The sequence below is a fragment of the Pseudorasbora parva genome, chromosome 12 (assembly GCF_024679245.1).
Source record: "Pseudorasbora parva isolate DD20220531a chromosome 12, ASM2467924v1, whole genome shotgun sequence".
Classification (NCBI taxonomy): Eukaryota; Metazoa; Chordata; class Actinopteri; order Cypriniformes; family Gobionidae; genus Pseudorasbora; species Pseudorasbora parva.
The window spans coordinates 9,203,536-9,229,259 of NC_090183.1; the positions used below are offsets into that span (position 1 = coordinate 9,203,536).

General features: G+C 36.7%; 2 protein-coding genes across 2 annotated transcripts in view; one reads left to right on the forward strand and one right to left on the reverse strand.

The window, feature by feature from the left end:
- The window catches only part of hs6st3a (heparan sulfate 6-O-sulfotransferase 3a), a 292,872-nt gene that overhangs the window by 58,172 nt on the left and 208,976 nt on the right, over positions 1-25,724 (reverse strand). The gene's annotated exons all lie outside the window — the stretch shown is intronic.
- On the forward strand, positions 1,188-25,116 carry LOC137093461 (protein kinase Npk). The gene is made up of 12 exons (XM_067458271.1): positions 1,188-1,422; positions 6,487-6,667; positions 7,895-7,982; positions 12,765-12,866; positions 12,960-13,025; positions 13,111-13,139; positions 13,280-13,417; positions 14,507-14,593; positions 17,328-17,402; positions 21,286-21,392; positions 22,387-22,528; positions 24,233-25,116. The coding sequence occupies exons 1-12, from the start codon at positions 1,352-1,354 to the stop codon at positions 24,578-24,580; spliced, it is 1,434 nt and encodes a 477-aa protein (XP_067314372.1). The 5' UTR covers positions 1,188-1,351; the 3' UTR covers positions 24,581-25,116.

The window sequence follows — 25,724 nt, forward strand, 5'->3', positions numbered from 1 at the left end:
ACCCAAAATTTAAATTCTGTTATCATTTATTCTCCCTCGTGTATTTCAAAACAAGTATAGCTTATTGGCTTTAATTTATTAGAGGAACACTGAGTATATCGGATTTTAAACTTTTTTTCTGTGAATTAGCATTTTAATATTGTATTCTTAACAGAACAATAGTTACTGTATATTCAAATGCTACATTAAAATGAATACTCTAATGCAGGGGTTTTCAAACTGGGGTCTGGGGGCCCGCAAGAGAGTGACAGGGTCTGTGGAAAAGTCTAGAGGGAGAAAAAAGTAAAGAAATACACACACACACACACACACACACACACACACACACACACACACACACACACACACACACATATATATATATATATATATATATATATATATATATAAATAATTAGATTAAAATAAACAAGTAAAGCAATAAATTAGATATAAATAAAAGAGTACAAAAATGTAGTTTGTTACTAATCTATTAAATAAATTTGATTACAATTAATACAAGAAATAAAATCTTAATACGAATAAAATATTTATTCAAATTAAATAACAATGCATTACTACATTAAATAGAACAATATATATATATATATATATATATATATATATATATATATATATATATATATATATATATATATATATATATATATATATATATATATATATATTAATGTAACTGAAACTAATTTTAGATTTATAATATTAGATTTTTGTGTATTAAATAAGTGTTTATCAAGGACAGATGCCTAACATTTTAGAATGGGGGTCCCTCACACAGGGATGATCATATTTGGTGGTCTGTGGCATCTAAAAGACTGAAAAACCCTGCCATATTGCCATTTGACTGGGCTGGTGTAAAGTGTTACAGGTACAGTATATACATTCATTCATTCATTCATTCATCCCTTTACCTTTTCTTGTTTATACCTTTCCGCTGGCTGTCTGTCCATGTAGAGGCGCTATTGTCATTGTGATTAAATTTGTGACACCGTTATCTGTGCTCAGGAAAGACCTGACGAAATCTACTATGGCGAATAGACATCTAATGAATATTAATTGCGCAAGATGGCGACTGCCAGTGACTGCATTGGATGAAGTGTCAGTGGGTGGGCGCTAATCTGACGAATAAACGATTGGCGCAGGGGTGTTATCCTGAATATTAATTAGGTTACGGCTCTGGGCGATCTTATGGAGAAATGTGATTACCACGTAACGTCTTTTTTGTCGTAATTAATATTTATAAGCCAATCCTTTGCCGTAGTAGGATTCATAATTTGTCCACTGGTCCAAAGCCAGTGTCCTCTTATGGAAATGCAGTAACACGAGACAATGAGGCTCCGTATATTATTTTATGACTGGGATTGTTCAGAGAGCGACAGGCCAACGCGTTTCACCGGACCGCACGGAAAACACGACTAACAGGTAACTAGGAAAGCATGCTTTTACATTTTAATCAGAACACTCATTATACTTATGCAGTGTATGTGTTTCTAATTATAACATTATTGGAAATAGTTTTAACTCTGCAGCTGATTTCGTGTTTGACGACTTCAGGAGAGTGTGACATAATGTCTGTCACTTATGTTTTTGCTGGCCAAAATCTCCACAAATTATTCCAAAAGTAGCCAGAATTATGCTAAAGTAACTTTTCCAAAGTAATATTAAGTAAGCATGAAATGGTAATGAATTACAAGTGGGAAACTTAAGAGCAACAACAACATTTACTAATTGCTTTACGCAGAACAATGTGAAAATGCTATAAATTAATGTATTAGTTTTATGTTAATGTTAGAAGTATTATATTCCTTGCTATTTCTTTGCACAATTAATAGTGGTACGCTTTATTAAATATTAGAATGTTGTTTTTGTCAATGAGTCAAGGCAGAGGTGTTGAATGAGCTGTTTTTAGTTAAGAATAGCCGAACGTGTGACAAACTTGACTTCTGTTGGCCCCTGATGTCACAGCCAGCCAGCGGGCCACAGTGATGATATGCGGGTTGTTTTTAGCGACTAAGCGCTCTCTATGTGATAGTATATAGTGCAGTATATAGCTTGTTCACTCTAAACAGGGGAAACCAATCTGAGTTAGGTCATAGATTTCAGGGAAGAGTGACGCATGTACAAGTAATGCATAAGAAACCAGACCCCCATTTCCACGGACTACAACAAACTCAGGGTTTACTACTTTAGAGGCTGGTGTGAAAGTTTGATTCCCTGAACATGCATTTCTACACAGATGTGCACTCGTTGAAAAATGGGTAAAGACACATTCAACCGGTGTTTGCTGCAAATGTTTGCAGCACACTTAATGGTTGACATGGCTGCTCAAGCAGTAAAAGCAGTAAAAGCAGTATCCTAAATTAGGTTGTATAATTATTTTAAACAACATTTTTCTTATTATTGTACATGCATAAAGCTTTTATAACCCCACTGAGAGACTACAGTAATAAAAAATGTTTCGTCACATCACAGGATTGTTTAAGTTAACTGCATAAAGCTGGTATACTCTTAACAAAACATGGTTCTGAACAGTAACGAATTTGGGTTCTTCAACGTATAACAGTAGTAGAAGCCTTTTTGGTGCTGAATATTAGGGATACATGATATATCAGCCACCATATCGGTATCAGCCAATATATGTTAATTTTTAATGTTATCATTATCGACCGATACGATAATGTTTCCAATTTATTAAAGCCGATAAATAATGGATTATTACCTTCAGCTGAGACACTTCAGATGCACACCGTTCGCCGTGATGGTTTTGAATTGTTGAAATATGATTGAAATCACTTCAAAATGCAGCACAAGTCTGTCATAGGCTACATAAAGTTATAATGAGAACATCATAACTGTATGCTTTAATTGGTAAAATTTTAGATTTTTTTAGTCAGACTCTCAAATTATATATAAAAAAAAATTGGATTTAGATTTATCTGCCAATATATCGGTTAGCGGCTTTTAAATATAAAGGGCTATCAGTCTGCCAAAATGTTCATATCGGCCCATCCCTACTGAATTTAACCTTTTTATACATTCTTATATTAAACCATGGTTTGAAAGTGCTGTTTAGAACCTTAATGGTATTATAAATAACCCTTTCTATAATAGTTTTAGCTTATAAGCAATTAGACTTGCAACTTTTGCTTGGCGAATGATGAAATATAAAAAAAAATGCTCATGACGTCAGCCATATCTAGGTGGCAGAATATGATCTGAGCAGTGTACAGAAAGCCTGTGTGGCCCCCAGCCATATTATATATTATACATTGCCAGATTATCAGAGACGAGGGAAAGCATGGAAAAATTATTAAGCCAACTTCAGCGTTGTAACAGCAAGTTCTGGACGAACAACATGATATAAGTTATAATATATATATATAATATATATTATACACACATACTGTATGTATATATCCAGGTTATTGGCTCACTAGTTCTTCATGCCTGCACTGTTAATGCAAACAAACACATTATGGATTATTAATTATAGTAAAAAAAAAAAAAAAGTTTGATTATCTTAATCTTCTGGGGTATATTTGATGGATGTTTAGTTTTTTTACTTTTTGTAAACCGAAATCCCTAATAATCCTGAACCGGAATCCAAAACATTACAGTAGTCACCTGTAAAATAGTGTAGACTGTAAAATAGTGTAGACAAAAGTGGCAGGAGTCCATTTGCAGATGTAGCAGAATAAACTGAAGGACTGAAGGCAGATACATGCCAAGTCATTCTGCAGTTATGTGAGCATGTTAGCATTGTTGTACTTCTGGCTCTAACGTCCTAAAGTCAATGGGTTTTTGAATGGGTTCTTGTTTAAATGCCTGAAATAAAGTCTGTGGTTAACACAAGCTCAAAATATTTTCACATTTTATTCTACGACATAAAATACACCAGCAATACTCCATTAATTTTTACTCCATTTTTTTACTTGTCTTGAAAAAGGCAAAAGTGGTTAAATAAGTGGTTTAATGAGACTACATAGGCTGTCAGCACATCACAACAGAAAAACTGGTCAGCTCATTAGTCAGATACACAGCCTAGTTGTTTTGTGTTAGCTCAAACCTTCAAACTTCTAGATTTAAAAAAAAAAGGTTAAAAGAGTTGTTGAAAGCTAATAGTGGTGACACTAAAGTCATGTTGTAGTTGGTTTATATCTTAAAGTCACCATGAATTCAAAATTGACAGTTCCTATTTTTATGGAATAATGCAGTATTTATTTATCGTTTTATAGTATAAAGTACAGGAACTTACTACTGCAATACATACACTGATACTGTGAGCATGTAAGACATACTGCCTCAACACAAATAGCATACAAATGTAAAATTACCCATAGTGGATCTAAACAGGTGGAGCTGGGAAAGGTGGAGGGTTTTAGAAGTGCTCATTTTCGTTTTTCGAAGTGAGCGGAAAACTGCTATAGTGAACGCTAACCAGCTATTGAAATTCTATGTAGTTGTAGATTTGCAGAAGATGTGCTGTGTAGTTAATGCCATGTTGTATATATCATCAGGTGGTGTAAAGCAGTGTTTCCCAACCTTTTTTCATGGCACCTTTTGAAAATGTGTTTTTTTTTTTATTGAATTTGTGGCACCCCCTTGCATACGTTACACTAGGAGTGTAATGGCACAGATTGTTCACGGTTCAGTTTGTATCAGAGTTAAAGCTTTACGGTTTCAGTATGGTTCGGTTTTTGCTATTTTGCTATGTTCAGGGAAAAATATAGAATAAAAATAAAGAAAATAAGAACAAATAACTTAAATATAAGCAGCAACACATATAAATAATATTGGGCAAAGATACTAATAAAATAAACAATGCTTTTCAGGTTTTTTAGGTCGGTCTAACATTAGTTTTTAGGTAGAGAAATTTAATAAAGTAATCAAATGTAAAATAACTGCATATTTAACTGTTTAAATTAAAGAGTAATCCTTATTAAACTTACACAAGCTATTCAATCAAGAGCAATGAGTGATATCCTTATCCTTTTTTTTTAATTAAACAGGCAGCAGTAAAGGCTACTGCCCCTTTAAGACCTAATGCAAGGATATGCTCGTCTTTCTCGACTGTATAAAGTTAACTTAAGGCATATTCAGAGTACAGACTATGTCTGCTTGGATACTCATCAAGATGGACATGTTGCCATACTTTTTGTGTGAGTTTGTCCAATCAAGCACAAGACTCGAAATATAACTCAATATTTGTTGCTCACTCTGAGACGTTTGCGCGTTTTCGGATGAGTGCACAGAGATAAATCTTCTTACACTGTGCACGAGTTCTCATTCGCGTCTTCTAGCTCTATGCCGGAGTGATGACGGCGAAAATGACTGGTCATATTCGAACATACGGCAGCACTCGCATGCATTAAACACAGTTTACAAGACAAACCGTTTTGCCCATGTTTTTCTTTTATTATCGCTGTTGTGTAGTGTATCACTGAGGAGCCAGCACGTGTATCCATCAACAGAAACGTACATAAAGCATTATTTTCAAGTTACAACCCATTTTAAAGATGCGTCATCAGATGTGAGATGAACCGCGGTGCAAGTGCGTGCCAGCACTTTTTTACACGGCACCCCTGCTCCCATCAGATGCCACGGCACCCCGGTTGGGAAACACTGGCGAAAAGAACCAATGAGACTAAGTAATATAGGGCCTATCATACACCCGGTGCAATGCGATGGCAAGCGCGACCCAAGCGATTTTGCTAATTTCAGCCAGACGCAGTTATCATTTTCACATCCAGCTCCACTTTTTTAAATAGCAAATGCAATCCCTCATCTGTTTACCCATGGCGTGCTGATCTGAATACAAGGTGTGTTCAGGGGCATTGTTAGTGTGTTGCTATTTTTGTGGCAACTGAAAACGATTGTATCATTGAACAACAAAAACCTGGTCTTAAGTCAATAGCACAGTTTTTTTTTGTTTTAAAAGTGGCTAAGTTAGTAATATGCACCTATAGGCGGGTGCACACCATGCGTACACTGCTTGTTACACACACAGGGACGAGCAGCACACAAACAGTTTTAAACATGAAAAATAAAAGGATTTCTCTCTGTTCAGTCTTTCTGCTCGCAAATTCCGCCATGTAAATAGCGACTCCGCCATGGTGCAAGGGCAAATGTTTTTTAAAGGGAATGCAATGGGAGAATACTTTCTTTTTTTTTTGTCCAACTCACCCATGACTTATTAAGATACTGAGTACAACCCTTTGGGACCATGCGCCTGGCGATCGATTCGTATCTTAAACCCAGCTCTTAATTTGTGCTGTTTTTGGTAGATTGCATTAGTCTTTATGCAAATGATTCGGCTTTGTTTTGTTGGAATTGTGCTTTCATTGTTTCATTTCACTTGACTGACGCTTTAATTTGCCCTGTTTAGTAAATCTCGCCTCATGTCTATAGTTTTGACTTTAAAGTATTTTAAGTTTTATTTTTTCTTAATTTATGTTTTTATCGGCTTGTCTCTCTCTCTTTCTACAGCCACAGTGAATGTCAGTATGAGATGTCGTCCCCCAGTGCTAGCTTCGTTCAGATCCGCTTTGATGACATCTGCTTTTATGAGAACTGCGGTGGTGGGAGTTTTGGGAGCGTCTATCGGGCTCACTGGATCTCACAGGACAAAGAAGTGGCTGTCAAAAAACTGCTGAAAATTGATGATGAGGTCAGTTCAGATTCATTTACTGTTATTTTAGCTTATTATTTTTATCTGAGCTCAAATTAAGTCAATTGTATTTGTATAGAGCTTTACACAATACACATCCTTTCAAAGCAGATTTAAAGAAAATCATGTTAATGTTTAAGACACCTTAATATCTTCATGTCTTAGTTAAGTTATTTAGCAAATTAGAGATAGGCGATAATATAGTTCACATGTTGTTACAATATAAACAATCAAGCAATTATTCTGTAATAAGTTTAATATATGTATGTGGGTTATATCAAATATACATGTATAGAGAGTTACAGTCTATTATCATCTATATTCACACTGCATCAGAATACGGTTGTCAGGCCCGTTTGAAGTGCTAAACGCAATTGTGTTCAAGCACAGTTCGGTTTGCTTTGAATTTGAAAGCGAATATGTGCGTACTATGCAACAAAATATGCAAAAAGCGATACATCAAATGAGCAGGATGTCTGAATACTTACTATACCAGAAACAGTAGGCGAACAATGCCAGATGACTTACTGCATCCACTGAGTTTCTTACAGGCTAATGTAACTTCTCCAGTTCTACTCACGCCACTCCGAGCGGGATTCAAACCTGCATTTCTGGCATGGCAGGCAGGTGCACCTACAAGGACGCTAAAGACCGCAGCCACTAGTGTAGTGTCTCTAGCATGATGTATACGGAACATACATAGGTCAAAGCCATTGTTACATCATTTCCTGTCTTCAATCTATCCATCAGGCTTGTTTGTCAGGCATGAGAAAGGGGGAGTGTAAGGATCTACAGTTTTCCATGACAGTCTCTCTTTTTCCCCCATCATCTCTCCCCCGCCTTTCTCTATTTCTCTTTGTCTAAAGCCAATTTGATATACTGTAAGTGTAAAATGTAGCATCTTAATGTTGGTTTGCAGGCGGTGTGTGTTATTGTCAGTATTAATGCATGCTCAGCAGCACTGCCAGAGTCTGTTCCACTGTTTACTGGGGTTTAGCAGCTTTCCTGGCTGATGCCATTCAGTTTGAGTCCCAGCGGACATGTCCCACAATACTGCTAATGGCTCCATGTTCACGCACATTTCTAGTGTAATGTTTGACCTCGACATACTGTAATGAAAAAATAGTTTTATGACATTGATGCAGCACTCATTTGAGCCTCAGTGTCTGATCGCAGTGTGGTGACTTTCACCTCTACATCTGTTTCTTTTTCCCTCACCTCATCCAGGCTGAGATTCTGAGTGTCCTGAGCCACAAAAATATTATTCAGTTTTATGGAGCCATGCTGGAAACACCCAACTATGGCATCGTCACAGGTAATAATATAATTTGGTCTGTTTTTGATTCACATCCCGCATGAATAAAGGTTATGCTTTAAATGCTCATGAGACAATTTGGTTTTTTTAGCATCACCAAGGCTGCCTTTATTTGATCAAAAACAGTAATATTGTGAAATATTGTTACAATTTAGTGTAAAAAACAAAGTGTTTTCTATTTGAATATATTTTAAAATGTAATTTATTCCTTTGACGGAAAGCTTAAATTTTAGCATCATTACTCCAGTCTTCAGTGTCACATGATTCTTCAGAAATCATTTTAGTATGCTGATTTGCTGCTGATTATAATCAATGTTGAAAAATGTTGTGGTGCTTTATATTTTTGTGGAAACCGTGATACGTTACCATTTAAAGGTTTGGGGTAAGTAAGATCTTTAAAGGGGGGGGGGGGGGTGAAACACTCAGTTTCAGTCAATCTCATGTCAATCTTGAGTACCTATAGAGTAGTATTGCATCCTTCATATCTCCAAAAAGTCTTTAGTTTTATTATATTTATAAAAGAAAGATAGGCTGTACCGAGTCTTTCCGGAAAAAAAACGAGCGCTGGAGGCATATCATGTGGGCGGAGCTAAAGAATGACGAGCGCGCAGCTACTGCACGAGAGCTTCTGAAAGCTGACATCGTCATGCGTGGAGATGAAAACGTTACCCTAATAAACCATGGCTATCAATCAGATTCAACTAATACAGATATGATCCAGACTCAGATCCGGAGGCTGAAATAAATTGAACAGGAGAAGCAACAACAGCAGGACGTCTGTCTCTGTGGTATGTAACGTTACTGTATTTAGTGGCTTGTCAACATTTGCGTTTGTTTACTTGTGGATTGTGAGGACATGATTCGGTTTATGGACTATTGTATGCGACTAAACCTTAGCAGTAGCAACCAAAACGGTTTTGCACGTCAGACTGTGTTATAGTGTTACATAGAAAAACAATGGAGTAGTGTATTTAAATGTGCTTTGTGTGAACGTCCCCTAGGTTTATGTTTGGGGTGGTTTACAATAACCTAACAGACACCTATAGTGGTTAGCTAAAAAAATGTATTTAAACCCGCCATATGTTACATCGCATGCTTCATTGATAAATTAACTATTTGAAGTTTTATAAACTCATTTCGGGAGAAGCACGTGCAGACAATTAAATCTATTTAAACACAGGTGGAGCAGGCTCAGATAATTAAACCTAAATTGAACACAAGAGGAGCACATTTAACTAATCAGTTAATCAATGATAGGAGGTGTATATAGACAGCCGATTTACCTTCCTGTCATTGACAGTTTCTCAGCATCCCATCACCACCCCTTCTCCGCACCTACTTAAATCAACTGCTATAAATATCAAAACAATCATATACTGCAATCTAGTTCTAGACTATCTTCATCACGGGGGGGATACTCTGGGTTCGGGCAAAATTTCAGAGCCCGGAGCCTTCCCCGGACAGCACGCCAAATACGCATAATCTTTACTCTATTTGATTGATGTAAGTGTGAACTCGTGAAACGATCGTGTTGTTTACTGATGTTTACTCAGGCGATGATAGCCAAAAATATAGACATTTGAAACAGTTTTACTCAGCACCTGCTTCCAAAGCATGATCTTGAACCTTTATCATCACCGCTCCATCAAAAACACACTTCTTTGGTGATGTTGCTGATTTGGTGAAGTCCTGAGACGGCAGTGAGAGCAGTGTTAATGGGCGTTGTGCATTTGCTCTCGCTCTGGTCGCTCTCGCGCGCACCCTTCCGGGAGAAGAGCCCGTACGGCCCATACAAGGACATTCTGACCCGTTGACGTCAAGCGGACTCGTACTCGAAAAAAACTCAGAAACTTGTAAGAAACCGGAAGGAGTATTTTTGACACAGAAATACGCCATCAAACGTCCAACTTATTTTTTTTAAACGTTGTCTATGTTTAGGATGGGAATCCAAGTCTTTAACAGTGTAAAAAGCTCAGTATGCATGAAACAGCATTTCAACCTATTCTATTTTTGACCAGATAAATTCAGAGACTTCTTTAAAAAAATCTTAATTATTCCAAACATTTGACTATCAGTATATGTCTTATCTGTTAATGTGCGATCTTGTCTACAACTTTTGTGAGAGGCAAGAGCTGTAAGGCGTCTCCATTTCAAGCGCTCCGTCCTTCGGATGAGATGTTAAACCAAGGTCGTGACTCTCTGTGGTCAGTAAATATCCCAGGATGTCCTTCGATAAAGAGTAGGGGTGTAACCCCTGCATCCTGGCCAAATTTGCCCATTGGCCGCTGTCCATCATGGCCGCCTAATAATCCCCATATCCTGATTGGCTTCATCACTCTGTCTCCTCTCCACCAATCAGCTGGTGTGTGGTGGAAGTTCTGGCGCAATATGGCTGCCGTCCCATCATCCAGGTGGAGGCTACACATTGGTGGTAGTTGAGGAGATTCCCCCCTTCTATATGTAAAGCGCTTTGAGTGTCTAGAAAAGCGCTATATAAATGTAACTAATTATTATTAAGAGAAATAGATTAGCTATTATAGAAATCTTCTTTGATTATTCCTTTGTAAGGGATGGTGTGATATCCCTAAAATGTTCTACTGCCTACTGCCATGTTGTTGTGAATGTAAAAAGCTGTGTGTGTAATCAGGGTGTGAGGAGAGTTCATCAAGAGGACAAGCACACACTTACACGCTTACACAGTTGTCTTGACATTTTTTTAAACATCCTATTGTGATCTTTGTCTTTCCGGGATGTAAATACGCTTATGAGCAGATTTATGTGGCCTAATCATTTCTCGAGAGCATGTCTTTCAGCGGCTCTTCAGAGTGCGTGGTCAGCTGGGTATTCAGTAAATCTAACGTTTGTGCATGCTGTCATCTTCTAACTCCTGCTGCCAGCATCCGCTCCATGTGTGTTTGTGTGCAAATGGGAAACCCTGAGTGTGCTAAGCTGTGTTTGACTTCAGTAGAGGGTTGGTGATAGATGATCTCATGTGTTGACTGGCATCTTGACATGAGACAAGCTTTTTTGCTTGTTCAGCCTGCCTCACTCATTCCTTGTCTCTTCTCTATATGTAAAATTGGTAAAAAATAGCTATGAAACATCCGAAGTTGTCAATTTAACTTAAACAAAATTGGAACATTGAATAAAACATTAGCGAATAAGGCGGAATTTACATCCTGTGTATTCAAGAGAACAAAATCGTAATAATCTGGGAAATTGGCACAAAATATCTGTAATACACTTTATTTCCAAATGTTTTGGGACGCCTGCCTTTACATGCACATGAATCTGACGCTTTGTATTGCACTTGGTGATGTAAGGCTAGGATGCAGCTGCTTGGCCATGGAAACCCATTCCATGAAGCTCTCTAAACACTGTTCTTGAGCTAATCTTGCTAATCTTAAAATAATCTTAAGGCCACATGAAGTTTGAAGGTCTGTAGCTATTGACTTTGCAGAAAGTTGGCGACTTCTGTTAACTGTGTGCCTTAGCATGCGCTGACCCCGTTCTGTGATTTTTACGTGATCTACCACTTAATGGCTGAGTTGCTGTTGTTCCCAATTACTTCCACTTGTTATAATACCACTAACAGTTGAATATTGAACTGTAGAATATTTAGTAATGATATTTCATGAATGGACAGGTGGCAACCAATCACGGTACCATGCTTGAATTCACTGAGCCCCTGAGAGCAACTTATTATTTCACAAATGTTTGTAGAAGCGTCTGCATGCCTAGGTGCTTGGTTTTATACACCTGTGGCCATGGAAGTGATCGGAACGCATAATTTTAATTATTTAGAGAAGGGTTCCAAAACTTTTGGCAATATAGTGTAATAATATACATTTTTGCAATCAGGTAAGTCACTGTGGCTCTTTCTTCCTACATTATAACCTGCGCCTCAGAGTGTGCACAAAATATGCATTAAACGCTGTCTTGCTTTCAGATGCCTGGTGTTTGTGAACGCAGTTGTGTGAGACGCTTTGTGGAATTTATGCACATCATGCCATTTCCATCCAGCGTTTTTTATGCAATATCCCAAAGTGTGCATAAAAATAGGTAGTTGAGAACATAGCTCATGACTAACAAATCATTTATAAATATTGTATACAGTGCCGTTAAAAACGTTTGGGGTCAGTACGAATTTGCTTTTAAAGAAATTAATACTTTAATTGAGCAAGAATGTATTACATCGAAAAGATTGTAAAGTGGCAGTAAAGCCACTTATAATGTTACAAAATATGTATATTTAAAATAAAATTAGATTTGTTTTTTTCATCAAAAATCCTGAAAAAGTGTGTCACTATTTCCCCAACAATATTAAGCAGCACCACTGTTTTTAACACTGATAATATTAAGAAATGTTTCTTGAGCAGCAAATCAGCATATTAGAATGATTTCTGAAAGCTGAAAATTCAGCTTTGCCATCACAAAACAAATTTCATTATAAAATATAATAATATGTACATACAAATACTATTTCACAATAGTACTATTTTTACTTTATTTTCAATCAAATAAATTGAGCCTTAGTGAGCGTAATAGTCTTCTTTCGAAAAAAAACTTTTATTGTATATGTGATCTAAAATGTACTTTTTTCTCAAAACACCATTTCAACATTTTATGTGAAACTGTATTATGCATTACTTTATGATCGTATTCATTTTGGCATCCTTATAACAATAGAACTGTTTAGTTTTTACCTGCAATATTTATCAGCTCCACACCATTTAGTTGACACGTGATAATATGTATATGGTTTGTGTGTTTGTGTTGTAGAATATGCCAGCAGAGGATCATTATATGAATATTTGTCCAGTGCTGACAGTGAGGAGATGGATATGGGTCAAGTAATGACCTGGGCGATGGAAATTGCTAAAGGTATGTGTCTGTATGAATATGTGTTTATGTAATGAGCTCAGTCACATTTTCCCTATGAGCGAATGGCTGATTCTGTGATTTGTTTCTCTGAAGGAATGCATTATTTACATGCCGAGGCCCCTGTAAAAGTCATTCATAGAGACCTGAAGTCAAGAAATGGTAAGTTTTAGCTCTGCTGTGAGCAATTTCACAAGCAAAACATGATGATCACAAACCCATGACTATTTTCTTTTCTATCTATTAGTTGTGTTAACAGCAGACAATGTATTAAAGGTGCGTTTCCAATTTTTTTATTTGTGTGTGTGTGTGCTTGTGCGTGTGCGTGTGTGCGTGTGCGTGTGTATATGTGTGTCTTTTTGTGCCCAAATATGCCAGTGTGACTGTCAGTGCATAATGAATTTTGTCTGTCTCAGATCTGTGATTTTGGAGCATCTAAGTTGGTTTCTCACACAACACACATGTCTCTGGTGGGCACATTCCCTTGGATGGCCCCTGAAGTGATCCAGAGTCTACCCGTCTCGGAAACCTGTGACACCTACTCATACGGCGTGGTCAGTACTTATATATATATTGTTTTTATTTTCATTTTTTAGCTTTATGTCCCTGTAAAGAAAAAAAGGTTCATAAAATAGGATAGGTCAACAATGAAAACTCTGTTATTTAATTATTGCTGTATGTGACTTTCTTTCCTTTATTTAACACAGTGGAGATTTTTTTGAAGAATTTTGACATGCACTACAGTTTGGGTTAATTTAAGATTTATTTTAAAGATTTTATTACCTTATTAAAAATATATATATATATTCAGCAAGGATTCATTAAACGGATACCTTAACCTAATCATCAAAGAGTCCTGAAATAAGTGTCATGGTTTCCACAAAAATATTCAACATATATTATTAGTTTATTATTAGTTACAACAATATTATTTGTTTTCAACATTGATATTAATAAGCAAATAGCACATTTCTGAAGGATCATGTGACACTGAAGACTGGAGTAATGATGCTGAAAATTTACCTATTCCCATCACAAGAATAAAGTTAATATATATATAAATATTATTTTTAATTACACCGTAGCTCTTTTCTATTTATAATGAAAGCATAAAATGGTCACAGGTTGTAAAGCTGAAAAGGAGAAGAAAAGAAAAAAACACAAATCTTCTATATAACTTGTGCTCTATACTCCAAGTCTTCTGAAGCCACAGCTTTGTAAGAGGATGATAATTTTTTTTTGTTGGTTTCCTCATTCACTTTCATTGTATCTTCTGTGTTCCATGGAAGAAAGATAATCATACAGTTTTCGGATTAGATGAATACAGAATTAAATTTTGGGGGTAAACTGGTCCTTTAACGCTTAGCTAAAAATGCAGAGGATTTTATTTTAGGATTAGAATCAGTCTAAAGTAATAAAAATGATTGTTCGTGCACGTATATGTTTACACAAGGCTGTGTGTCTATGTATGTTTGAATTCATTGTTATTTCAAGCACAGTCTGCATAACCTCCATTCCAAGTGTTGTTCACCCCATATATGTTGGTGTTGGTGAATATGGCAGCTTTGTTTTGTTTTTTCCTTGCAGAGAGCGATGCCAGGTTGTATGGACATTTATTGTCTGATTTGTGGTTGGTCTTGCAGGTTTTGTGGGAGATGCTGACCAGAGAAGTGCCATTTAAAGGTTTTGAGGGATTGCAGGTGGCCTGGTTGGTGGTGGAAAAACATGAGGTACTGCACAGTATCCCACAATCCCTCAGTGTTCCTAAGAGAAGAATGTTAATACCGTAGAACCACCACGTGAATGTTTACAATGCTAGTGTAGTTATATTACTGTTAAAGTGTGTTATTTCTCCTTTGGATATATGTTCATGTTATACATTGTTGATGTCCTGGAAGACTCTTTCCTTGGCTTTGTTCCAATACCTAGTGAACTGCCCTCTGTCCTATATAGACAGCTGCATCCTAACTAGATTGGAACCTCATAAACAGGCCTACATGGAATCAGATTTCCAGAATTTCACACACCCCCTTGCTTTTTAATTTATCACATTTTGCCTGATTTGATCTTGCTTTCAACTACAAATATGAATGTGGTACTCTCAGATCCATTTAAAACACAGGATGTGCTCCGAAGTGAACATTACTTTGTCAGTAAACAGTTTTTCAGTCAAATTCCCTTGAATTTGTCATTAGCACACTGCATGTAATTATTTATGTAAATGCATATTGTACAAAATAGTCCACCTTAATTAGACTGAACTACTTTAAGCAATATTTTTTAGTACTAAATGAATTTATAGTATATTTAAAATGAATAATTCTCTCACTAACTGTTTACATTGCACTAATTTCCATCAGTCCAAATGAATCTTATGTGATTTCAGATTCAGAAAGTTCTGTTTATTTGAACCTTAAGCTTTGAAATCTAATGCCAATGCATGGCATCACAGTTTTCCAAAAATAACTTTAAATTTTGATTTGTCTGACCACAGAACAGTTTTCCACTTTGCCACAGTCCATTTTATATAAGCCTTGGCCCAGAGAAAACACCTGCGCTTCTGGAGGATGTTTAGTTATGGCTTCTTTTTTGACCTATAGAGTTTTAGCCGGCAACGGCGAATGGCAAGTATTCCTGAGCCCATGTTGTGATTTCCATTACAGTAGCATTCCTGTATGTGATGCAGTGCCGTCTAAAGGCCTGCAGATCACAGGTATCCAGTATGGTTTTGCCGCCCTGACCCTTACACACAGAGATTGTTCCAGATTCTCTGAATCTTTCGATGATATTATGCAATGTAGATGATGATAACTTCAAATTCTTTGCAAATTTTCTCTGAGAAAATCCTTTCTGATATTGCTCCACTATTTTTCGCCGCAGCATTGGGGAAATTGGTGATCCTCTGCCCATCTTAACTTCTGAGAGACACTGCCACTCTGAGAAGCTCTTTTTATACCCAATCATGTTGCCAATTGACCTAATAAGTTGCAGTTGGTCCTCCAGCTGTTCCTTATATGTACATTTAACTTTTCCGGCCTCTTATTGCTACCTGTCCCAACTTTTTTGGAATGGTTAGCTCTCATGAAATCTAAAATGAGCCAATATTTGGTATGACATTTAAAAATGTCTCACGTTCAACATTTTGATGTTATCTATATTCTATTGTGAATAAAATACAAGTTTATAAGATTTGTAAATTATTGCATTCCTTTTTTTATTCACAATTTGTACAGTGTCCCAACTTTTTTGGAATCGGGTTTGTATGTCAGAAGCAAAATTAAAGGGATAGTTGATCCAAAAAATAAAATGTGATGTTTATCTGCTTACCCCCAGGGCATCCAAGATGTAGATGTGTTTTTTCTTCAGTAGAACACAAATGAAGGTTTTTAAGTCCAACCGTTGCTCGTATAATGCATGTCAATATGGTCTAATTCGCTTTAGACCCCATTGACATGCATTATACGACCAACGGTTGGAGTTAAAAATCTTCATTTGTGTGTAGAAGATTAATTGCGCTGATTAAGTTTTCAGACGTTGCATCTAAATCATATCTAATGATAACGTTTAGGAGCTGTTATATTTTTTAAGTTCATCCTGTGGGTAATGGAACAATATGATCATGGATTCCATTTATAGCAAACTGATCTAAAGGTTTCGCTCTGTGTGTGTATGAGAACCCCTACAACTTTTATTGAGCACTAGCACACTTTACGGAGAGTTAAGATATATTGCAGTTCTGCCGTGATGCCATCAGCTAAAGATCGGATTAGACCACAGTGGTTTTAGTGCTGTGGGGGACAGTCAGGAAATCTTTTTTAGATAAACATCCCCGCCTGAGACAGAGGAAGGGAGCAAGTACTTATAAGAGAAAATGTTGGCAAAGGGGAGTGGGAGAGGTCAAACGATGGATGAAAAGATATTTTGGTTTACGTTAAATTCCCAGAGGAAAGAAACAGTTTCCATTCTCCTGTGGGCTCATGATTATGTGGTGTGCTAATGCAGTTTGTCCAAAATAATACTGTGTGCAATATGTTTACTAGAGCTGCTCTTCTATTGGACAAGCCTCCTGAACAGTATTACATTCCTACATGTGTGGCTTATCAAATGGGAAAAGTCTCCATTACATCGTCTCTCCTCACATGCTCTTAAAGTTCCATTATCTTGAGTGAGAACTCAATTTTGTCACTTAGCAGTGTAAACAGCGTCCATGTAAAAGCTCTTTGTTAATCCTTATATGCTGGTTATGATATGTCAGACTCTTTGAACATGGAGATATATACGCTTCATTTGAGTTGTGATGTAAACTTAGCCCAGAGGAGCGCTTTGCGGCAGTTGTGTTGGGAGCTTAAGCAGGACTCGTGCTAAAATTAGAATTTTATGTAATGGATGCTATAATGGGTTTTTGAAATGGATTCTAATGTGTGTGCATGTGTCTGTGGTATTTGTGCGGGTTATGTGTTCCAGAGGCCGACCATTCCCAGCAGCTGCCCTGCCAGCTTTGCAGACCTGATGAGAAGTTGCTGGATTGCAGAACCCAAGGTACTTGGTGGGACAGTGCCGAAATTCTGTACATATGATGCTCAGGAGCACTAAAACCCTATAAACTGTTTGCATTTAGTCATTCAGCTTTTATCATAAGAAACTTATAAATGAGGAACATCTGTGCAAATTAAGGATTTTTGCTACGAATCAAGATTTCAAAATAAAACTGCATGTTTCAGAACATCTTTACATCAATTCTAAAATAACATACTGCAAAAATCAGGCAAGTTTTTATTTTATGTTTTCAGAGAGTGGAGAATTAGTGTATTTCTTTCAAGGAAAGGATAAAGGGATAGTTCACCTAAAATTAATTAATGTCTCACTCTCATGTCGTTCCAAACCCATAAGACCTTTGTTCATCTTTGGGACACAAATTAAAGGTGTTTATTTTTTGATACTGTTGTCTGAGATTAACTAATGATGTCCGTGTGGTTTTTACATTCAAAAACATCATAACTAATACGTATTAGGCTATTTTTACACTGGTTTTGAGGCTCTCTTCTGAACACTGTCTTTTGATGGGCGTGCTGCGCTGGAGACTTAGAAGTAAACGCCCACGGCTAGGATTGGATAAGATTTGCATATTTAATGAGCTTCAGCTGCCCTGTCAGTTCAGCTCACATGAGGGAGGAGTTGATTTGAAAGTGGCAACCGGGATGATTCTCGAACAGGGCTCGTAAACATCTATATCTAAAAAACACAATGATTTATTTCTCATCCATCCGCAATTGATTGGAATATTATTTCTGTATTACATGGCCCGTATGATCGGTGGATATAAGCGTGAACATACACACACGTATGCACGCACCCAGATCAAGAAAGGAATATTATTACACTATAGCCTGTCTTGAAAACACACCGCTTCGGGACTACTATTATATATAAATTACACTATAGCCTGTCTTGAAAACACACCGCTTCGGGACTACTATTATATATAAAAAAGACGTTTTACTCACATAAGTTTGTTGCACCATTCCTGTCGGATCCAATATAGAAGGCACAGGCACATTGGCCCTCATTTATCAATCTTGCGTAGAAACTGGTGTATATGTTGGCGTAAGATTATGCTTACACTCCTCTCACCGCCTGATTTATGAAGCTGTGCGCACCTCTGCAATCTAGGTGTACGCAATACTTGCCATTGATAAATGCGGCGGCTGAAAACGATCGTCATTAGAATAACACGCCCCTATATATTCAAGTCTCCGCCTCCCCCACGCCCTCATTTTACGCCATGGACAAACAGAAGACGGCAAAGAGGCGAAACTTCTCCGACGTGGAGATCGGGCGCGCAAAATCATCTCACTAGTCCACTAGTCAGGGCACTGACTAGGACATAAGTCAATGGGCTGACTCCCTGACTAGTGGACTATTGAGATGATTGAGACGCGCCCATCGAGATCACCAGGGAAGTTGAAAAAAAAAAACGAAATTGTTTTATTTGGGAGTTTAACGAGTGGGATTAAAGGCACCTACACAAACAAAATATGGACACAAATAACGAGTACTGTTAATAGTGTTGAGGTTGATAAGTGCACTCCAGCAGTTTAAATAGCTGTTTGGATGATAAATTACCATCACAATGCATTATTTTACAGCACGTTTTGAAACAATTAGCATTTAATTTCGTATCACGGCACATGTATTGGGGTGTACAATAGTGATGATGTGTGATGTGGAGTAAGATTCATTCACATTAATAATTATATGACAATTTGTTAGATTCTTATTATTATTATTATGATTATTATTCTTAATGACGCTTGTTATTTAGAAGAAGAATGTCGTTTTTATTGATTTTATTATTATTTAAAAGAAGAAGGTCATTTTTATTATTTTGTCAGTCTGAATTATTTTAGTCCCAGTCTGTGCGCAGCTGCCGGGCCAGGCGGGCCTGAAACGTCAGATAAAGCGCACAGGCTCGCGACTGGAGGAATAGGCTACATATGCCTACAAATCAAACGCTTTGGTAAAGTCACACAAATTAAACATTGACGTTCATGTTGCACAAAAATAAACACTGAATGTTGTTGTTGTGGTTTTTAACAGTGTGTCATATAACATATCTTGTCAGTGCGTTTTGTGGTGTTAGGAATTGTTTTTCTGCGTATTTTCCCACTAACTCAAACGTGCGTACACCACCTCCTGAGCTGGCGTAGGATTTGAGCGTGCCGTACGCCAACGTCCATATTGATAAATCTCAAAGTCACCGTGGGTTTGGGTGTACGCAAGGTGTACGCTGGAAATTTGGTGTACGCACTTTTGATAAATGAGGGCCATTGTGTCTGCAAATCCAGCATCTGAGACTTGGTTAAAAAACGATTCCGGAGTGAAATGAAGCGAACACACAAACGTTCTTTCCCACATGAGCTGGAACTTCATTAAAAATAAATGAAATATCACACATTCCTAATGTTAGGCTCTGAGGGAAGCTTATGCAGCGACTGTGTTCTTCCACAATATCTTCTGCAGAAGCATTGTTTCGTCGCGCGATGACATAAGAATGAAGCACATGATCATTTTCTGGGCCTGGTGTCTATAAAAGCTTTTCTTTGACTAACAAGGAAGTTTTCAGCTCTGAAACGTACAGGAAAATATTATATTATAATGACCTTTTATATATTAATAGCTCAAGGGAAAGCTGATTTCTCAATTCATCACTCCTTTAAGATATTTTTGATGAAATCCGAGAGCTCTCTGACCCCTCCATAGACAGCAATGTAATTAACACTTTTAAGGTCTAGAAAGATAGTAAAAACATAGTTAAAATCGTCCATGTGACTCCAGTGGTTCAACCTTAATTTTATGAAGCGACAAGAATATTTTTGTGCACAAAAATAAAACAAAAACATCAACTTTGTTCAACAATTTTGAGATTAAAATTTAAAAAAATGAAGGCTGAACTACTGGAGTCAAATGGACTATTTTAACAATGTTTTTACTACCTTTCTGGACCTTGAAAGTGTTAATTACATTGCTGTCTATAGAGGTGTCAGAGAGCTCTGGGATTTCATCAAAAATATCTTCATTTGTGTTCCAAAGATGAACGAAGGTCTCACGGGTTCGGAACAACATGAGGGTGAGTAATTAATGACAGCATTTTTATTTTTGGGTGAACTAACCCATTAAATTCATAATTGGATTCTATGTAAACTGTTTAATGGTATTTTATGTTTAATAAAGTTTAATTAAGTTTATACAATTTATTTACATTATTGAGTGTGAACAGGCCATAAAGTGCTATGTTATGTCCTTTTACAAAGTCTTGATTTTGTTTTTGGAATAGGTTTTTATGCTTGAATGTTCAAAAAACATTATTTTTCACATATTTCCTGTTGTTGCAGCACCTATCTGTTCAGTCTGTCAGTAATGCTCTGTTTAGTTCCTGTCTCTAGTTCCTTCCTTCTGAAAAGTGCAATGTGCTTAAATTGGTTGTCTGGATCAGTGTGTTGTGATTGGTCAACCATTTTGGAAATGTCACGCCCAGTACCATAACTCAACCATGGCAACTCATCCAGGCTTCACCACTTTATTTTGCATATGCCTTGGGCAGGATTTATTTAACTGAGGAATATTGTGACGTGTTCATTCCTAGAAGAAAACTCTAGATGCAATGGAGGCATATCAGGGAGTTCAGAAATGGCACGCACTGATATAGAGAAAAACTCCCTTTGTGCTTTGTAACTTTGCAGACATTAGTTCCTGCTCGAACAGCAACATTACACACTAAAGTTGAATGTAACAAAATGCATGATAGGTCCTCTTTAAGATCTAGACTTACGCATTTATTATAGACAGGATGAGTTTATAATAAGTTTGAAGGCATTCTGCTAATTAAAGAATGACCATAATACATTTTCTCTGTCATTTCCAGGAAAGGCCACAGTTCAAACAGATCTTGAGCACCCTAGAGACCATGAAAAATGACAGCAAACTGCCGGACCAGTGCAACTCCTTCTTACATAACAAAGCAGAGTGGAGGTACGTGCAGTCCAGTGTTTAATTAAAACACACACACACACACACACACACACACACACACACACACACACACATATATATAATTAATATTTGAATAATTGGTTTATTTCAAAAAAGTTTCACATGGACGCATAACCTAACTGTAAAAAGTGTACACTTTGGGCATATATAATAATCAATAGCAAATTTTACATAACCTGCAAAAATATAAAACAGCTAAAGCTTAAGTGAAGATCCCAATTTGAATTCGTATGAGAGCCATGAACAATGTGAAATTACTGAAGAAAATTATTTCAACTCATCCATTGATTTATAAAAACGTATAAAATGTGTGTATGTTCATTAAAGTACTTCAAATATACACTTAAGAGGTATCTTGGAGAGTTTAAAATAAGAAATATGAAGCATATATAATTATTGAAATGTTTTCTGTGAATTGAAACTTGTATTGAACTTAACACCTGCTTTTAAACTTTTGTAAGTAGAACTAGACTAGGTTATATAATTAGACTAGACCAGTAGACTAGGTTTTGTTTCTTTAGAGGTACGAGTTGTAAGAGCAAAGACACAAATGGAGGAAACAAACACAATGAGTGCTGGACTTCAGCTGAGCTGCAGTGCATGAAGGGAGAAATGAACTGAGAGGAATGGAAAAAGAGCGAGGAGGAGAAGTGGGGAGGAAGAGGGAGGGTGAGACATTCTGGAAACACTCCTCATGAGAGTGGTAGAGAAATCAATTCTAGCAGGAGGAAGGTTTTGAGAGTGTGTGTGGAGAGGTTTTGGCAGGGGCTGATATGGCTTTTCAGGGCAGAGGAGGGGGGGGGGGGGGTTGATTCTGGCTTTCCTTCACATACCTGTTTATAAATAGACACTTTGTGTGGGGGGTTTGATTGTTTAGCATACAGTACCACCTGCTGGCACAGATAAAAATTGCAGACAATAGTCATTTGGTTTAATGACAAAATGATTATGGGTATTCCCTTCTCTCTGTAAGGTGTGAGATAGAGGAGACGCTGGAACGCTTGAAGCAGCTGGAGAGGGAGTTGAGCTGTAAGGAGCAAGAGCTGGCGGAAAGGGAAAGAAGACTGACAGAGTGGGAAAACAGACTCATGGAAAGGTCCCGATCCTGCACTCCTGTAAGTCTTCACCATTCTGTCTTCAAAATAACTACTCATTCTGCAACCATACTTCTGCATAATATTGCAATTCAGAAGGTCATAATTACCATTATTATATTACAATTCTGTTTGATGACACTTGTGGGCAATAACAAGTGGATATTGAATACAAAAATGATCATGTGGATTCACAAACTCACCTTTTCTGTGATTGGACAGACAAACAGATCCAAAACTCTGTTGACTGGGCCATAGTTGCTGGTTTAATAGTGTCACAGTGTTTATACTTTCATATCCACAAATGAAGTACTTATTTGTCTTCGCATGTTAATCTGATATAGGGGAAAGAAGAAATGACGCACTATGATTTTATAGGATAAGAATTTATCAAGAGTTTTATAGGATACCTCACATACAATGCAGAGTTTTAGTATGCTGTAGTAAGTTGTAGTATGCTGACATCGTCGTTGTGTGATAGATGTGATAGATAGATAATAGATAGATAGATCATTTGAGTATGTGCAGAGTGAAAACCTGCATAATACATTATTGGGCCCTTGTGAGAGAGAAGTTTACTTCAGCATATTTTTTAAAAGATAGGATATATATATATATGTATATATATAATGTATACGACCCTGGACCATAAAACCAGTCATAAATTGCTCGGGTAAATTTTTAGCAATAGCCAACAATACATTGTATGTGTCAAAATATAGATTTTTCTTTTATGGCAAAAATCATTAGGATATTGAGTAAAGATCATGGTCCATGAAGATATAAATATAATATATGATTATTAGTAGTAATATGGAGGGCTAAGGACTTCATTTGGACAACTTTAAAGGTTATTTTCTCAATGTTTAGATTTCTTTGCACCGTCAGATTCTAGATTTTCTATAATTTTTATATCAGCTAAATATTCAAATATTGTCCTATTCTATCACATACATCAATAAAAAGCTTATTAATTCAGCTTTCAGATGATGTATAAATCTCAATTTCTCACAACTGACCCTTATGACTGGTTTTGTGGTCCAGGGTCATATATATATATATATATATATATATATACACATATTGCACATGCTTGTCATTGGACCTCAGGGTTTATTTAAATTAAAGAAAAAAGTGTTAGACTTTCTAGTGTTTTTTGACCCACTTAAGTACAATAAATGAAATTGTATTATTACTTCTATATATTTGTAGTTGCACAGTAATGATGGAGTTGTAATTTAGTATATTTAAAATATATTAACTTTAAAAGTAATAATGTATACCACATTACAGTTAAAATTATAATATCTTAATGTAGATGTGCTTTATTATGTTAGTCACAATTAGTTAAGTGTACTACTTTAAAGCATGACAAAAGATTTTTATGAATGTACTTAGGATGTACTTAGGAGTGTCATGACAGTGTACTCCCTAAGAAAATGTTACTCTTTTAAATGGCCTTTTATTTTATTAATATCATATTATCTGTTCTAAAGTATTTCTTCAGCTAGAAATACTGTTTGTGGGTCAGCATCTCTCTCTAGCATCTCTAAAAGTATTTTTTTTTAATCATTTTCATGGAAAAAATATGGAAATTCATACATCTGAAAGAATAGGAGCACTGCAGTATCCCATTAACCTAAATTTAAGTGTTCAAGTACATTTTCACCTCTAATTCTGATGACTGTCTACAAACTTTAGATCGACTTCATGTTCTTTTTGCAGCTGTTTTCACATATTTCCCCCTTGGCGGCCACTCTCAGTGCCGAGTCCTTCTATGAGTCTCACATGGAGGAGAGCAATAGCTCAGAAATCAGCTGTCAGATTTCATCCAGCTGCAATAACGGGGATCTGGGCCAGGCCAGCCTACAGAAGCTCATGCTAGGATTCGGGGACGTGTTTGACCTGGATATGAACATTCCCAGCGGTAACCTCGTCCGCCAATCAGGGATGCAGTTGAACATGCAAGCAAAGAAGAATTCCTCCAAGTCCTGCAGTGTCCGCGAGGGACGCAAACTGAACATGGCCATCACCATGGATGAATTTGGCTGGTCTGACGACGACAGCGATTAGTGGAGGGCAGCACGGTACGGTAGAGTGGGGTTAGATGGGGTCACAGCTGGTCCAAGGTCAAATATCGAGAGACATAGCTAGTAAAATCAATTTCCAACAGTTGTCATTTGAAGTTTAAACTGTAAAGAATGATCTGAATATTTTAAAAGATTGTTGCACCCATGTGTGGAATGTTTCAGTGCAAAAAAAGCGTTATTTGATCCAGAGCAGACTATTACACTGTCCTGTTAGCAGTAGGGCTGATTTCTGAATATACGGCTAATATCAAGCACGATGAACGATACTGCATTGTAATTAGGAAGATTCAGGGTACTGCATAAATGTCCATAAATGGCAGGATTTACCATCGGTAGGAGGGATTTACCACTGCCTCCTCTAAGTGAAACAACAGATCATACTGAGATTTCCCCTGTGAGAGTCACATTTACAATATTTATAAAGTGTGAGGTGAGATTTACTGGGATTTCTGAAGCTGTTTTTGTAAAGCCCTGAAGTTTTTATAAAATAAAGGAAATACTAAACAACTTGTGTGAAATGGATATTGTGTGAACATTTTATAAATCACGTGCCTGAATTCTTTCAAAACTTCCTTCAAGGAAATATGTCTTCAGCTTTTTTAATTACCACTCAGTAACAGTCTTGCCTTAGCATCCACCATGAATTTTCACTCAAATGTGGATTTATGGATTTGAACAAACCTCTGACCCCATTTTTAACATTAAACTTGTCATGCATTGTTTGTGATATGACTATAACTGGTACATCAAATTATGTGACATTCTTGATAATGTTTGGACCTATTTAAGAACCACAATATATGGTCATACTGTATATTTTCACCAGAATTTCTACTACAAATATGATAAAGCTGCTTGTTTTTTAAAGCTGTCCTTTTTTATTCATATAAATTTTAATTGATTTAGCATTTTAGACCTTAAGTTTGTGTGTGTGTGTGTGTGTACATACATACATACATACATACATACATACATACATACATACATACATACGTACATACGTACATACATACATAGGATATAGCTTTGGAAAAAATTAAGAGACCAATGCAAAATGATCAGTTTCTCTGGTTTTACTATTTATAGGTATGTTTGGGTAAAATTAACATTTTTCTTTTATTCTATAA